The sequence below is a fragment of the Lontra canadensis genome, unplaced genomic scaffold (assembly GCF_010015895.1).
Source record: "Lontra canadensis isolate GAN:19392208 unplaced genomic scaffold, GSC_riverotter_1.0 scaffold30, whole genome shotgun sequence".
NCBI lineage: Eukaryota > Metazoa > Chordata > Mammalia > Carnivora > Mustelidae > Lontra > Lontra canadensis.
The window spans coordinates 9,574,137-9,591,778 of record NW_022631024.1 but is presented as its reverse complement, the minus strand read 5'-3'; the positions used below and the strand labels follow the sequence as shown (position 1 = coordinate 9,591,778).

Sequence of the window (17,642 nt, the reverse complement as noted above, 5' to 3'; positions counted from 1 at the left end):
GGCACATGCACCCGAATGTTTATAGCAGCAATGTTCACAATAGCCAAACTATGGAAAGAACCTAGCTGTCCATCAACAGATGAATGGATAAAGAAGATGTGGTATATTTATACAATGGAATACTATGCAGCCATCAGAAGAAATGAAATCTTGCCATTTGCAACAACGTGGATAGAACTAGAGGGTATTATGCTAAGTGAAATAAGTCAATCAGAGAAAGACAATTATCGTATGATCTCCCTGATATGAGGAACTTGAGAGGCAAAGTGGGGCATTTAGGGGGTAGGGAAGGAAAAAAATGAAACAAAATGGGATCGGGAGGGAGACAAACCATAAGAGACTCTTAATCTCACAAAACTGAGGGTTGCTGGGGCAGGGGTATGGAGAGGGTGGTTGGGTTATGGACATTGGGGAGGCTATGTGCTATGGTGAGTGCTGTGAAGTGCGTAAGCCTGATGATTCACAGACCTGTACCCCTGGGGCAAATAATACATTATATGTTAATTTTTAAAAAAAGTCCCATTTAAAACTGCATCAAAAACAGTAAACCTAGGAATAAACTTAACCAAAGAGGTCAAAGACCTATACTCTGAAGACAACACAAATAAACGGAAAGATATTCCATGCTCATGGACTGGGAGAACAAAATGTCCGTATCATCCAAAGCAATCTACTGATTTATTGCAGTCTCTATCAAAATGCCAACAGCATTTTTCACAAAACTAGAACAAATGCTCCTAAAATTTGCATGGCATCACAAAGACTCTGAATAGCCAAAGTAATCTTGAAAAAGAGAACAAAAGTGAAGGTATCACAATCCCAGATTTCAAGATGCATGACAAAGCTGCTGTAAGCAAAACAGTACGGTACTGGCACAAAAACAGACATATAATCCAATGGAACAGGACAGAGAACCCAGAAATAAACCCACAATTATATGGTCAATTAATCTTGGACAAGGAATAATGAACATACAATGGGAAAAAGACCATCTCTTCAACAAATGGTGCTGGGAAAACTGGACAGCGACATTCAAAACAATGAAACTGGACCACCTTCTTACACCATACACAAAAATAAACTCAAAATGGATTAAAGACCTAAATGTGAGACCTGAAACCAAAAAAAAAATCCTAGAAGAGAACACAGGCAATAATTTCTCTGACATTGGCTATAGCAACATTTTTCTAGGTATGTCCCCTAACACAAGGGAAACAAAAGCAAAAATAAACTATTATAAACAAAATAAAAACTTCTGCACCGCAAACAAAACAATCAACAAAACTAAAAGACAACCTTCTGAACTGGAGAAGATATCTGCAAATGATGTATCCAATAAAGGGCTTGTATTCAAAGTATATAAAGAACTTATACAGGACGCCTGGGTGGCTCAGTCAGTTAAGCATATCTGCCTTCAGCTCAGGTCAGGATCCCAGGATCCTGGGATCAAGTCAGTGGGCCTGCTTCTCCCTCTGTCTGCCGCTCTCCCTGCTTGTGTGCTCACTCTCTCTGACAAACAAATAAATAAAGTCTTCAAAAAAAAAAAAAACCCCACAAAACTTACACAACTCAACACCCAAAAAACAAATAACCCAATTTAAAAATGAATAGAAGACATGAAAAGACATTTCTCCAAAGATGGCATACAGATGGTCAACAGACACATGAAAAGATGCGCAACATCACTCATTATTGGGGAAATGCAAATCAAAACCACAATAAGGTATCACCTCACACCTGTCAGAATGGCTAGTATCAAAAATGACAAGAAATAACAAGTGTTGGTGAGGATGTGGAGAAAAAGGAACCCTGGTGCACTACCGAGGGGAATGCAAACTAGTGCAGCCACTGTGGAAAACAGAACTACTTTATGATCCAGTAATTTCCCTACTGGGTAATCACCCAAAGAATACGAAAACATTTATTCCAAAAGATGCATGCTGCATTATTTAAATAGCCCAACCGGGAAAGCAGCCCAAGTGTCCATCAGTAGATGAATGGATAAAGAAGATTGGGGGGTATGTGGGTGTATATACACGCAAATGCATACTATGGACTATTATTACTCAGCCATAAAGACAAAAAATGAAAAGAAAGAAATCAGCCTTTTTCTGACTGACTTTTTTCCTTAACATTATACCCTCATCCATGCTGTTGCAAATGGCAAGATTTCATTCCATTTTTATGGCTGAGTAGTATTTCATTATATATAATTATCACATCGTCTTTACTCATTCATCTATTGATGGACACTTGAGCTTCTCCCATTATTAAAGAAAGACAAAGACCATATGATTTCACTTACACATGGAATTTAAGAAACAAAATGAACAAACAAAAAAAGAGACAACCCAAAAAATCAGACTCTTAACCATACTGATGGTTACCAGAGGGAGGAAGGTAAGTGGGATGGGTGAGAGAGGTGACGGGGATTAAGAAACCACTTACTGTGATGAGTGCTGCGTAGTGTACAGAACTTTTAAATCTCTACATTACATACCTGAAACTAATATAACACTGTATGTTTGATTATACTGAAATTAAAACTTAAATAAATTTAAATTAAAAAACCTTTCCTCTGCAAAGTTGCCTATTTCCTTTTCTTTATCACTTACAATATAAAAAACTCTACCTATAAAAGCAATCTTAAAAAAAAAAGCAAACATTTTATACATGAAAGTTAAATAATCTGACCCAGAGTTTCCCTTGAACCACAAATGATATACCACGTTAATACAAACTTCAATTAAAAAAAAAAAAGAATAAAATATCCTACCTAAAATAACCTTTACCATCATCTTCTTTTATTTCTAAAGACACAGAGAAGGTAAAGATGTCACTGTCAGGAGTTTGAGGTGCAGCAGCTGCTGAAAGTGGAGTCTGCTTGGCAGAACGGCGGAAGGCAGTGGCAAAACTGTAAAGTATCCGGCTTACCTACAATGGACATGTTAGAAAATGGGCTGTTATCAGAAGAAATAAAATACCTTTATTAAGGCTGAAAGTTACCTATTTTGTGTGTGTGTTGGGGCGGGTAGTAATTCATCTTTCCCCCACTGATTTACCAAAAGAAATCAAAATCTTCCCACCAAAGAAAGCAAGCAACACTAAAAATGGCCAGAGAAAGGGTTTTAAAAAAGAAATGGTTATAAACACAAGAAATCCAACTGAAAAATAATTTCCTAAATTGTTAGAAACAATCTGAATATATTTATTACAGTAAAAAAAAAAAAAAAAAAAAAAGGCCTACAAGATTAGCTTTAAAAGAACAGTTTGGAAATGTGTCATTCCTGAAAGCAAGATACCTATCAAGAAGCAGTCTTGGTCTCAGACACTCTTAGCAACAACGTTCTGGTTACCCAAACTTTTAGTTTCTTTATATTTCAGCCCATCAGGCTGGAATCAATAAAACATCAGCAAAGGATTTCATTTGGCTTATTAAGTGACCATAATAAATACTGCAATTAACTTCAACACAGTGAGGGTAAAGGTGAAGTTTCATTTGCAGACAGTTTTCTGGTAGGGACTTACAGCTTCTTGTATTTCACACCGGAAGACGTGTATTCTAAAGAGCTCTGCATTGTAATGACTTTCAGTGAAAGCAAAACAGTCACTCTCGGGAGTTCCATCATGCCCTCTGACACAGAAGAGGATTTTGTAGATAGGGTAGTTTGCTATTTCAGTGTTTGTCTGAGGATCTAAGAGTCTGTTTGGGAAAAAAAGTTATAAAGAGCTTAGAGGGATTACGGACTATTCTCACTAAATCCATATTATGATTCGAGACTCATCTTTCTAGCAAGATCACAGAAACCATTTTTGGTATGCAAATCATATTAACCTTAAGTCTTAACAAAGAAGTTATATGTAGATTTCTATTTTTTTTTTTAAGATTTTATTTGACAGAGAGATAGCAAGAGAGGGAACACAAGCAGGGAGGGGTAGCAGGAGAGGGAGGAGCCAGCTTCCCACCAAGCAGGGAGCCCCATGCAGGGCTTGATCCCAGGACCCTAGGATTATGACTTGAGCCAAAGGCAGACGCTTAGTGACTGAGCCACCTAGAAGCCCCAATACGTGGATTCCTGAATTATTAATTATGTAATTCCATGGTACTAAAACCTACATAATCTTATGCTTTAGGGAGGCAATCAGAAAGACAAACAATAAGTACGTAGGTTTTCTATATAGTCTGTACATAAATAAAGACTAGATCAATGAGTAAATTAGACTACCAAAATGAATCATTAAAGCTGTGTTTCTCACTACCTCCTAAAAAATGACCTAATCTGCTTTATTATTTAAAAAAACAAAAAACTGATGTGTTTTCTCAGAGTGAAACATATTCTTCTGATTCATGGCAAATAAGAAAGTACAAAATGTTAACAACTAAAAAAAGATAATTACTAATCAAAAGCATTCCATTCGCTGAAAATCAAAAGTGTGTTATTCATTCAGAAACGTATTGGTTCAAAAAAAAAAAACTTATTGGTTCAACAAATACTTATAATACTCTAAGCTCTGTTCTGGATACTGAAGACACAAATATAAAAGTAATGAAAAGAAACTGCAATTTCAACAGTGAATGGGTAGGGCCACTGATGAGGAAAGCCTAGGGGTCCGTGCATAATGGAAATACACAGGAAGTGGACCTAATCCACATTCAAAAGCACTTTGACAAAAACTCTGAAAACATGAGCAAGAGAAACTGGGTTTTGCATGTCTACAGAATTAAAATGTATTAGAACAAAGTATAATTTCAGTTGGGCAACAACTACTAAGAAGGACACAGAAATGAACACTAAACAAGTTTTATGAAAAGTTTCATATTATTGGGGTGCCTGGGTGGTTCAGTTGATTAAGCATCTGACTCTTGATTTTGGCTCAGATCATGATCTTGGGGTCCCAGGATCTAGCCCCTGCATCAGGCTCTGTGCTCAGTGGGGTCTACTTGAGGATTCTCTTTCCTTCTTCCTCTGCCCCTTCCCCCACTCACATATGTGTGTGCTCTCTCCAAAACAGTCTTTTAAAAAATGGTGATTCTGATATGTCAATATTATTATTGTTGATTCTAATATGTTGTTAGATTCAATATGAAACTTCATATTGAACTAATGTGTCAAGCTACTATCTGTACTAGTGGAACAGGGAAAATATAAATTAATTTGTTAGGCATACTTTCAGGTCAACATATTTCAATTATCCCCAAAACATTTAAATTTTCAAGGTACCACACACAAGCAGGGTGGGGAAGAATATAAAAAAACTGTTCAAATGAGTAATTTTCGTAAGGGTCACAATCCTTGGAAGACGTTAAACGCCAAGTGAATTAAATATTACATGAATAAGATAATTATGTATTTTGTTCACTACTGCTTCTTACTAAATCTATAGGTCAGAAATCTGATCCAAACATTTCAAGAAGCTGGTCTTACCTCACGGTTCCTTCAGACACATTCGGCACTGACAGGGTAACGTCTAGTGAAATCTGACATTGGCTTCTTAAGATGGACATCATCCTTAAGGCTTCCACTTCACTCCTGGGTGCATTTACTGAGGCACAGCCTAAATAAGTTAGTTTGCTGAAAACTACACTGTCTTCATCAGCAGCTGGTGTAAAAGGACTTGACCCTTCAGAATCTGAAAGAAAGGAAATGAAATCATTTTTAATATTTTGTTGACATGAATACCAAGTAAAACCTTACAAGTTACATTTAGGTCTACAATTAAAAACTAATGAGATAATATGCTAATGCCCCAGAAGAAATGCCCATTAAAGCCAGAAATTTCACATTAAAACTCTGTCACTAACACCCAAATTTTTAGGGATTCCTTTACTGTCAATCCCAAATCTAAAATGTGATCTGAGGTTAGATCTGATTTACATTTTGCCTCTTCTAAATTGTTCTGACTTTATAATTCACATATAGGTCAAAAAGATATTTAGTATTTTACCACTCTGAAAAATTCTCCCTCTTTCTGATCTGTACTGCTTTATTTCTCTCATTCATCATCTTAGCTACTTAATGTTCTCCCAATACCCCTGCTTTCCCTTTCTCAAGAAAGCTGCATAGTTGTAACACTCTAGTTTTCCCAATGAGCCTTTATAATTCCCCTATTCCTCCTCCTCTGTGCTGCCTTTTAAAAAACCTGGCAACTACTCCCAAAGAACTATCTATACAGGCCAGCAGCAAATATCTCTTCCCCAAGCATTATTCCTCTACATCTTCAACACTGTCCTCAAATTCCTTTTCTTAGAAAAATCTTGAAACATTCTGAAACACGGCTTCCTCAGTGTCATTTAACTGCTGTTATCTCTTGCTTTGATAACTATGACGTACATTTAAAGGGAAATCAGAATGGTACATATACCTACCCTTCTCATATCCTCCTAAATCTAGAATCTGAACATTTTAGAAAACAGATGATGGTTTTTGCTTGCTCTGAATCAAACCTAGCACAGGGTGGGCACTCACATATTAAAAACAATAACCTTCAGTTAAGCAAGCAATGCAGCAGTCCTAACCTCCTTGTCCAGGTTTCACTGGCAAGCTCATCTCTGGTTTTTGAAGCCCTACTAATGGCACAGGGTTAATGGTAGATGAAGCTGAGAGTTGGTTAGAAAGAGGTCCATCTCCTTCACCATCCAGTTGTGACCTTTCCACAAGTTCCTTGTCCCCTGGCTGGTCGTCCATTGGAGGATCCATCAGCACATCTGCTAGCTCTTTTTGCAGCTGCTGCTCACTTCCATTCCCTATAATCTAAGGGTCACAAATACACGCAATCAGCAAAGTGAGAAAGAGAGGCCGGTACTAATTCAAATGGGTCCGTATTCTAGAGAAAACTGTCAGCATTTCTTTTGATAGAAAGATATCTTCTGAATTTTTTTTTAACAGAATAAGTCAAGATCTGCAATAAATGAGAGCTGCAGCTGCTCTCTTAATTCGTAGTTTTTCATGAAAAAGTGTATAGTGAATTTGAGACTATTACCCAGAAATGTATGTGACAGTGTTTATCTAAAGTTTTCTACAGTGGCCTCAACTAACAAAACATCCATAATTTTACTTGTCTGGTGAGAAATAATCTGTTAAAAGGAGTATCTTTAGGGGCTTCTCTAATCTTTAAGAAACAGGGAAAATGTGTTTGCCTGCAGAAGTTATCATAGGAACAGACTTATTAGGTAATAAATTTTCACATGTATTTCACCACTCCTACTATAAGTCAGTCTCTTGCAATCCTAAGGGAGACTCCTCTGAAATGAACAGTTTCTTAATGTTCTGAGGCACCTGAATAAAGCTGGTATGTATAAAATGGCCTGAGGAGAAGCACACCATTTCAGTAATGTCAAGTGTTTTTCTAGAGTCATGATGGTTTATTCTTAGTTGCTCAATAAGGAAGTAAACAAGTGCAAAATCTAGTGGAAAGTGCCCAATGCTAGGGAAAACCACAAGTGACAAAACTCAGTACTGTCACTAAATGCTTATTTAAGAAACACTAAAAAAAAAAAATTCAACAAAACAATTTAGAAAAAGACATGATCAAGAATGGGGGTTGATTTAGGAGGCTTTCTGAAAACTAAAAGCTAACAGAAAGTTAAAATGGGTGGGGCTAGGAGACTATGTTAAAGAGAATGAAGTCTTCCCAGCCAAATAAACACAGAAGTTAGAAGCAAAATTCCAATAATAACAGACGTACCTCTGGACTGCCAAAAAAACCAGTTCAAACATTTTTTTTTTTTTAACTCTATAAGCTTCAAGTTCCTTTGGCTGTAAATTATAACTGAGAAACAAACAGTCTTAAGTCTTTTTCTTGCTGACATTTTCCTAAGGGAATCTGAAATGTCAGCTATTCTTGCCACACAGGTGTCCAGCCTCGTGGCTTCGGTGACAATGTGTATTTCCCTGAACTTCATTTTATGTTTACAGTTACTGCTAATGGAACTACAAGTGGATCCCGTAATTTTAATTCTTTGTTATGCCTGATCCTACCCAAACACAAATGCAATCCAATTTCTTCTTTCAAAAGTTGTACTTTCAGAAGTTTTTAAGCCATCTAAAAAACAAACACAGCTTAGTTCCAATTAACCTCTCATTCTTCCAGAACTGGAGAGCAATTACTGCATCACCTGCAGTAAACAAAAGATACTCTAATTGAACCTAAACTGTTTTCCAAGGGGAAAGAAAAAGAACATAAATAGGATAGTTACAACTTCCTGAACACAGATGGAGAAAAGATATTAGACTCCCTGTTTGTGTAATTAGTAATTAGAACTGGGAGACTATCACCAAAAGAGCAAACTAAATCAAAGAGAAAACATTATATTTTACATGTTACAAAGTACTATTTTGTTCTTTGGTTTAAAGAGTAATTAAGCTCAAGTCTTCTGTTGGATAGGCTGCCTACATTTTCACATATTCTTCAATAACAAAAATACACCTAAGCCTGAAAGAAAACATGTTTATATACTTGTATTTTGTTTGTACATGTTTATCTTGCATTCCTCTTTCATTTACAGAGTCTATAAACATAAGAACTGCCTTCTATTTCCTCAACTCTTCCTTAAAAACTAGGAAAAAGAAATGTACACACACAAACATTTGATTTTTAAAAACTGTTTAAAAACAGCAATGCTACATATGCTTTGGATGATTAGGGTCAATACAGTACTCAACAATTATGTTACATCATTTGTGAACCTTCGATCTAATTCCAAAATTATTGTCTGTGACATTATAATACACATACTTAAACTAGTTAAGGTTTTTGTCATTGTTTTTGTTTTCTTTATTTAAAAACTTTTTTTTTTTTTTAATTAAGTAATCTCTATGCCCAACATGGGGCTTGAACTCATGACCCTGTTATAAAGAACTGCATGCTCCATGGACCTAGCCAGCCAGGCACCCTGTTTGTTTGTTTGTTTATTAAGATTTTATCTATTTATTTGACAGAGAGATCACAAACAGGCAGAGAGACAGGCAGAGAGAGAGGAGGAAGCAGGCTCCCTGCTGAGCAGAGAGCCCAATGCGGGGCTCGATCCCAGGACCCTGGGATCATGACCCGAGCCGAAGGCAGAGGCCTTAACCCACTGAGCCACCCAGGCGCCCGTTTGTTTGTTTTTTTAAAGATTTTATTTATTTGAGAGAGAGAGAGAGAGACAATGATTGAGAGAAAGAGAGATCACGAGTGGGGGGGAGCGGGGGGGGGGAGGGAGTTTAGAGGGAGAAGCAGACACCCTGCTGAGCAGGGAGCCTGATGCGGGTCTTGATCCCAGGACCCTGGGATTGTGACGTGTGCCAAAGGTATACACATAACTGACTGAGCCACTGAAGAACTCATCTGCTGTTTTCTTTATGAAGAAGTCTTCCCTAGGCTTATGGAGGAAACATTCAGCCACGCCTTTCAGGGGTCTTAAACTTTGGCATGCATCAGAATCACCCGGAGAACTTTTAAGACACAAACTGTTCAGCCCCAACTGAATTCCAATTCAGTAAGTCTGGGTGGACCTGATAATTTGCATTTTTAAAAAGTTTCCAGGAGATGGTGATAGTGCTGGTCTGGGGACCAGGCTCTAAGAACCAACCTTAGGTTAGTTGTTCTTAACCATGACTACATAGCATAATAACCCATATTACCAGGAAGCATGCTGGTAATATGTAAATTATGTACTAAAATATGTACTCCTCCCTCCGCTCCCTCATCTCCCAAACAAACGAGTAAATCAGTCTCAGAGGTAGAGCCTGGGCATATGCATTTTGAAGAACCTCCACAGGTGATTTACAAAACAGTTGGCATGCCAGATTAGGCCAGCAGACTGCAGTTTGTTGACCCCTGGTCCTGATGAATAGCTTAAACGAACCAACGACTGCTTATCACTAGACTGTGTTATAATAAAAAAATAAACCCACTGTTCCCTGTTGCTAATAGCATTCTTTTTTTTTCTTTCTTTTTTTTTTTTTTAAGATTTATTTATTTATTTATTTGACAGAGACCGCAAGTAGGCAGAGAGGCAGGCAGAGAGAGAGGAGGAAGCAGGCTCCCTGCTGAGCAGAGAGCCCGATGCGGGGCTCGATCCCAGGACCCTGGGATCATGACCTGAGCTGAAGGCAGAGGCTTTAACCCACTGAGCCACCCAGGTGCCCCCCTTTTTTTTTTTTTTCTTAATTTACTTATTTGTCAGAGAAAGAGGGAGAGAGAGAAAGGGAGAGAGCACAAGCAAGGAGAATGGCAGGCAGAGGAAGAAGCGGGATGCGGAACTTGATCCCAGGACCCTGGGATCATGACTTGAGCCGAAGGCAGATGCCTTACTGACTGAGCCACCCAGGTGTCCTGCCAACAGCATTCTTAACAGAAAACACAATCATCTCTAAAATAACACACTGCAGTATTAGTCAACGGGTAGACATATAGATCAATGGAACAAAACGGAATCCAGAAATAGACTGACAAATATATGGCCAATTGGTTTCAAAAAAGTTGGCAAGCTAATTTAATGGAGAAAGGGAATAAAACAAATGGGCTGAACTGACCTGACATCTACACCTATGCAAAAATATGAAGCTCATGAAGCTCAGCCAATACCCCACACATCACATATAAAAATTAACACAAAACGGGTCATGGTCTAAATGTAAATCCTAAAGCTGTAAAACTTACAGAAAAAAACAAAGGAGAAAATCTGTGAAAATCCTGGGACACAAAGATTTCTAATGACACAAAAAGTAGCATAAAAGAAAAAAAATGTACCTGGGTGCCACAGTCAGTTAAGTGTCCGACTCCTCCTTCTGGCTCAAGTCATGACCTCAGTCAGGGTTGTGAGCTTGAGCCCCTCCTTCAGGCTCTGCAGTGAGCACCGAGTCTGCTTGACACTCTCTCTCTCTCTCCCTTGGCCCCTTCCCCCTACACTCTTGCTCTCTAAAATAAAAATAAATCTTTAAAAAAAATGATAAAATGATAAAACTAGAAACTTCCGCTCAAAAGACACCATTGAGAGAATAAAAATATAAGCCACAAACAGAGAATATGTATCTGATGACAGATTTATATCCAGAATGTCTTATAACTCAATAAGGAAACAAGCCACCCAATTTTAAAAATGGGCATTTCACCAAAGAAGGTATAGAGATTGCTAACTAATAAGCACATGAGAGAAACTCAATTCATTAGCCATTAGAGAAATTGAAACCTCCACAGGATGCCTCCACGAACCTATAAGCTTGGATAAAATTAAAATGAAAACAAGGCTAACAATAACCAAGGACTGGCAAAGATATGTAATAACTAAAAAACTCTCAAACATTGCTGGTGGGAATGCAAAACAGTAGTGTCACTTTAGCCATTTTTTTGTGAATTTTATAGTTAAACATACACTTACCATATGACTCAGTCCTAGGTATTTAACCAAGAAAATTAAAACATATGTCCCGTAAACGTTTATAGCAGTATTATTCATAATCACCAAAAAACTGAACACAAATGTTTATCAGCTGCTTAGTGGATAAACAAACTGCAAATATCTATACAATGGAACACTACTCAGCAATAAAAAGGAATGAATTATTAGTACATGCAATAGCATGGATTATTCTGAGTAAAATAAGCCAGACACAAAAGGCTACACCACCTTGTTAGATTCTATTTATATGGCATTCTAGAAAAGGCACAACTTCAGGGACAGAAATCAGATCACTGGTTGCCAGGGGCTGGGAAGGAGATAAGAGGACAAAAAAGAACTACAAAGAACTTTCTGGAATGATAAAAATATTCTGCATCTTAATTGTGGTGATGGTGGTTGTTATGAGTTTGCATTCACTAAAGCTTATAGGACTGTACACCTAAAAGGGGTGCATGTTACTATGTGCAAATTTTACCTCAATAAACTTAAAATAGAAAGGGGATATTGATAGTGGCAAAGGTTATGCATATGTGGGAGCAGGGGTTAAATGAGAAATCTCTTTACCTCCCTCTTGATTTTGCTATAAACCTAAAACTGCTCTAAAAAACAAGGTCTATTATTTATTTATTTATTTATTTAAAATTTTATTTGTTTATTTGACAGAGACACAGCGAGAGAGGGAACACAAGCAGGGGGAGTGGGAGAGGGAGAAGCAGGCTTCCTGGGGAGCAGGGAGCCCGATGCAGGGGTTGATCCCATGACTCTGGGCCAAAGGCAGGTGCTTAGTGACTGAATCACCCAGGCGCCCCTAAAGTTTATTTTTTAAAAAATAGAAAAAAAGCATGGTTTCTACAAAAGATGCAATCTGAGAACACACGGTTCATTTTTTCTATCTGCACCTCAAAAGCTATTCATGCAGGGTTCTGTTTTTGACAATCACCTCATTTTACAGACTCTCCTGTGCCCACTTCATCTGCTGCCAAGATACAGAAACAATCCCTAGTATGGATCTACAACCCCTTCCTCAACGGTCTACTGGAGAGGAAATCTTCAGCTAGATGCCCCAAACAGTGTGTCAAACTTAACTCACTGACTCATCCTCCTCCTGTATCCTTTTATTTTTTTTTTTTAAGGAAGCTCTATGCCCAGTTTGGAGCTGGAACTCATGACCCCAAGATCATGCTGTACCAACTGACCCAGCTGGGTGCCACCTGGTTTTTCGTTTGTTTGTTTGTTTTTAATTAGGGAATTGCACTACTATCCACTTAGTGGGCCAATGAAAGAGCACAATCACCCCTCACCCTTCACTTCTCTAATCCCCACATTACTCATGAATCCTACTGATCCTTGCTCAACTGTGCAGTTTTTCCTTCCTCTCTCAGCATAGGTAATACCACAGGATGGCTAATGTTCATTTTACATAAGCCTATTTATTAGAAAGATAGGAGTTTCCTTGCCTTTTCTCTCTCCTATGACCTATCTTTCACACAGCCACTGAAGTTACAATTGCAAAGCTTAATTCTGATCAAGCATTACCTTACTTTTAAAACCTCCCATGTTTCCTCAATTCCCTTAAGATAAAGCCCAAATTTGTAACTATATTCTATGAATTCTTCACAACTCTGCCCAATTTATGTTTCCATCTCTTACCAATCACACCAAATTACTCACCTTCCCCAGGACAGAGGATAAACTTTCAAGCATCTAGACTTTGTACAGACTATTCCCTTCCCTAGAAAGTAATCCTTCCCTTCTTCTTTCTGCTAAGACCAAGCTTAAATTCTGTTACCTCCTCTGGGATATCTTAATCGTGCAATAGGGGGTGTAATTACTGCCTCCCTAAGGATGCCACCATCACATGAGCATACATGTTTTAGAGAACCAGACCTTGAACGAGACTGGGCATTATTAGATGGCACAGACTGCTTAAGTTATCTTTATATTATTCTCAAAGCATTAGATATACTTACTGCACAATATACTTACAATACATGTTTACTGAACTGAATTTTATAAAGGCAAGGAGTAAATGCCAAAGTAATATTTTCATATTGGATATTCTACAGATTTTGGTTTAGTTATGAAAAATGAAATTTGAATTCTTTATTTTCACTTTGTTTACTTAAACACAAACAAAACCACCATCATTTCCTATTATTCTGAGAGTCATTAAAGGTTTAACGTTTACAGTAAGAATACTGGGCAAGACCAGTTAGCATGCTGCAGACCAATTTTATTCTGAAGTCCAAAAAAGACTTCCTTTCCAGGAGGGTTCAATGACATAATAATAATAATATTATAGGACATTTGTTTATAACTCAGGCACTATATGTGACTTTTACAGGAATTATCTCATTTCTCACATGGCAGTACCCGCCAATTAGTAAGCATCCGATTAGTATCTCCCTACCTCACTTCCAGCTATTCCATTTTTTTTTTTAAGATTTTTAGTTAATTACTACATGCAGTCCCTACACGTGGGGCTTGAACTTAAAACCTTGAGATTGAGTCGCATACTCTACCAACTGAGCCAGCAAGGCGCCCCCCACTTGCAGCTATTTCTAAATAAACTCTGGCCCACCTACTGGAGTTCAGGTATGAAAAAGCAAATAACTTAAAAAAAAAAAAGTTCCACTTTCCATTATCCAGAGAAAACTAAGAACACACCTACTATTTATGTGAAAGACCCATTACTGGAATAACACCTATCCTTTCTAAATATATCAAATAAAAGTAATGATTTATATGGTAGAAGTGGCTACAGGTCTGTATCCTTGAGAGCAAAACTGCATTTATAGAAGCAAGGGACAAAATGTTTCAAAGACAACAGCCAGAGTCATTTCCTGGTGTTAATTTTCTACTCCTAACTTTATAGCCCCTGTTTCCTGTCACTGCAACAATACCAGCTAGGCCCTTCTGGATTTGACTGTTATCCAAAGCTACTTTAGGCAGTCTGTGATCTTTTTCCAGTAGAGATTTTGTCTTCAAGAGGCATGCTTAGGAAATGACAGTGTGCCTTGAGAAATCCATAGATGATCAGAAAATTAAAGACAAATCCGTGATATCTACAGTTCCCACTACTTGAGTCAGACCATAATGAAAATATAAATGACAATGCTTCAGACAGTAATAGTACTCAGTTTCAGTGTAAAAACTAAGGCATTCTGAAACAAGTACATAAAGCTCACTTTTACCAGAAAGCATGGCACAAAATAATCAGAAGTCCCATTTGGATCCTAGAAAGTATCGTTACTAACCTCAAATCCACTCACATACTTGTTCTGTGATCTTTGGTAAATCACTAAATGACTTTGTGCCTCATTTATAAACAGCAGCTGTTTTGATTAACCACCTCTTTATCTTCTGTATGAAGTTGGGACCAGAGAAACCACCTAAAATTACCACTAGGAATCATTAACTTTAATTTAAAAAGGAGAAGAAGGAACAGCACTTTGTGAATTCATCCTAAAAGGTCAACTGAAGACAGACCCAAAGTATTTATGACTGTGTTACAAAATAATGGGATTATGACTGGGTTTTACTTTTCTTATTGTCTGAATTTTCTGTATCAAGCACACATTATTTTTATAACTATAGAAAACAAGTAACAAAAAGGTCATTTGGGAGAAAAAGAAAAGCAAGCACATTCAATTCCACTATATGCAATGCTCCTGACTTTGGGCCCTTTTCTCTTGGTCTCTCTACACATTACAGACTCAGTTCTTTGAGTAATTCTTAATCATTCTTTAAGGTTTTGCTAAATTATTACCTACTCTTTGCTTTTCTAGGCATTAGGCTGTCATACAATTCTGTTCATATCTATATTCTAGCACTTGATGAATTTTATCATGATGACAGGGTTACTTATGTGTCTCCCCCATCACCACCGCGATCCCCCTAATTAAACTGTGTGTTCATGGTTCAGTTACTTTGTTTGCTGAATAAAAGATCTGCATTAGAGGACAAAATCACCTGATACTAAAAACAAGTAATATCAGAAACTGAATCAGAAGACTGGCTTAGGCAATTCTAAGAGAGGAGTGACTTCTATATCAGCTATTTTAATACAGTTTGGCAACTTCTTTCCAACTAAAATAATGTCCACTGAATTTTTCAAGAAGAAAAAGATTAAAACTTTTTAAAAATCCTCTAACTGAACTTTCCACCAAAGAAGTACTCACTCAGCAATGTACCTCCAACCAATATTTACAGAGTATCTTTGGTTAAGAGATAAGGGTATAAGATTCCTACACTACAGGAGTCAGGTAAAGAAAATACAACATGTTCTGAATTTATGAAAAGTTCTCCGATTATGATGTGAGTTTTCCAAACATTTTATGAAGAAAAATGCCTATGTTTTTAATAACCACACCATTGCATAAAGCCTTTCTTTAAAAGGCTTAACTAATGCATTGTCTTTTCTAAGAAGGCTTCTCAGACTCCTCCCCCAGTTGACATAGGTTTCCATCCTCTCTATTCTATAGCACCCTTTGTTAATCTCTATTTAGCATTTATCTGTTAATGTTGAAAATTAAATATAGCCACAGTATCTCTACAGCTCCTCCATCAAGAGGTATAAGTCAATTTCCCTAAACCCCAGAATCTGGACTGGTCATATGACTTGCTTTGACAAATAAAATGTGGCAGAAGTGACACCATGTAATCTCTAACCCTTTGCCTTAAAAGATGCATTACCACTTCCGTATCTGCCCTAGGACTGCCATGTTGCTGTGAAGAAGTCCAAGAAGACCAAATGAAAAGAAAGATTCAGCCATCCCAGTCAAGCCCAGTCACCAGTCAATGTATCAGATCAATGAAGTTATATGAACAAAAACAGGACGAGCAAAACTACCCATTCAATGGATAAAATCATGAGAACTAATAAATTGTTTCAAGCCACTCAATTCTGAGGTAATCTGTTACAAAGCAAAGATCAGTACAAACCACTTCAACAAGATCCCTAACAACTATCATCTACCCCAAGCTGTAAGCTTCTTGAAGATAGGAACCATATCCAATTTATCTCTGTTTTCATTCAGCCTTTTAAGAGCTTCTCTTCGTCTGTGATATTTGCCAGTTTTACTGTCATCCTGATTGGGACTCACACACTGTTCCTTGAAGCTGGGGATCTATGTCTTACCACTTCTGGAAAATATTCCGCTATTATCTCAAGTAACTCCTTCTCTCCCATTCTATTTTCCACATAACTTCTGCAGATTTATTGATTTTCTCTTTGGCAATATCTAATCTACTATTTAACACATCAATTGCACCTTTAACTTCACTAGCTCTTATTGTCACTAAGTTTGCTTTGTCTTTTAGATAATTTTGTTCATTTCTAATATTTTCCAATTTTTCTTCAAATCTTCAATCACTTAAATCATATTTATCTTAAAAGTTATAGCTAATAACTCAAATGCTCAAGTTTCAACAAGATTTGATTCTGCTACAGTCTGCCTGCTCTTTGTTCTTTATAAATTTTGGATTATCTGATATTCTTTATCAGGGTAATCTGTGGGAATACCAGGCAGCCTGGGTGGCAGGCATGTCCCTCCAGAGTAGTTTTGCAATTGACTCTGTCAGGTGCCCTAGAAGTATTACCAACCCAGGAATATTCAATTAGTGTAAATTCAAACCCCAAATACCCTAAGGCAAGCCTATGGGTATAAATTCTCAAGACTCCCCTCCAAACCTGTGTCCATCCTAAGAAGACTTAAGCTAAGTTTCCTTTTTTTCTTCCTGTGATTGTAAGTAAGTTATTTTTTCCAAGTCTATCCTTTCAATTAGGATGCATCATCCCCTGAAGGTGCTATATAAGGAAATCTCAGTTTCAATACCCTTCTCTATAAAACCCAAAGCCTTATGTCTTACCCAACTTATCTATCAAAACCCATGCCTATTGGTCATGAAGAACACTAAAATCCCCCAGTATAGCCCCAATGTAAGCATTTATGTATAGATCTGGCTTTCACTGTCCCTCTTTGCTTTTGTTCCTTTGGGTTTCTTTACTTTCTTATGCATATAGCTGTGAAAGGATGTATTTCACCCAGCTCTCCTAAATATTTTGTATTGGGACATTTTTGGATTTTCTAGGTCATCACATTTCCAAAAATGGGAGTTGTCAGCCTCAGTGCCTAAAAACAGCATTTGGTAGATTACTGGTTGTCAACTCAATATTCAACAAAACAATTAGGACTTCTGGCATGGAAGAATGACGGGCTTTCAAATATATTTTCTAAATCCAATGCAATTTTAAAAT

At 37.4% G+C, this 17,642-nt stretch overlaps 1 protein-coding gene across 7 annotated transcripts in view; it reads right to left on the bottom strand.

Moving 5' to 3' along the window:
• Nucleotides 1-17,642, bottom strand: part of RABGAP1 (RAB GTPase activating protein 1) — a 152,015-nt gene that overhangs the window by 105,449 nt on the left and 28,924 nt on the right. For 6 of the 7 annotated variants that reach the window (XM_032865798.1, XM_032865797.1, XM_032865802.1 and 3 more), the window contains 4 exons: nt 6,518-6,752; nt 5,427-5,631; nt 3,529-3,703; nt 2,777-2,934 (listed from right to left, as the gene is read on the bottom strand). In XM_032865798.1, the coding sequence (XP_032721689.1) occupies nt 2,777-2,934; nt 3,529-3,703; nt 5,427-5,631; nt 6,518-6,752 (773 nt within the window). The remainder of the gene's footprint in view (nt 1-2,776; nt 2,935-3,528; nt 3,704-5,426; nt 5,632-6,517; nt 6,753-17,642) is intronic. The other variant, XM_032865803.1, reaches the window with a different exon arrangement.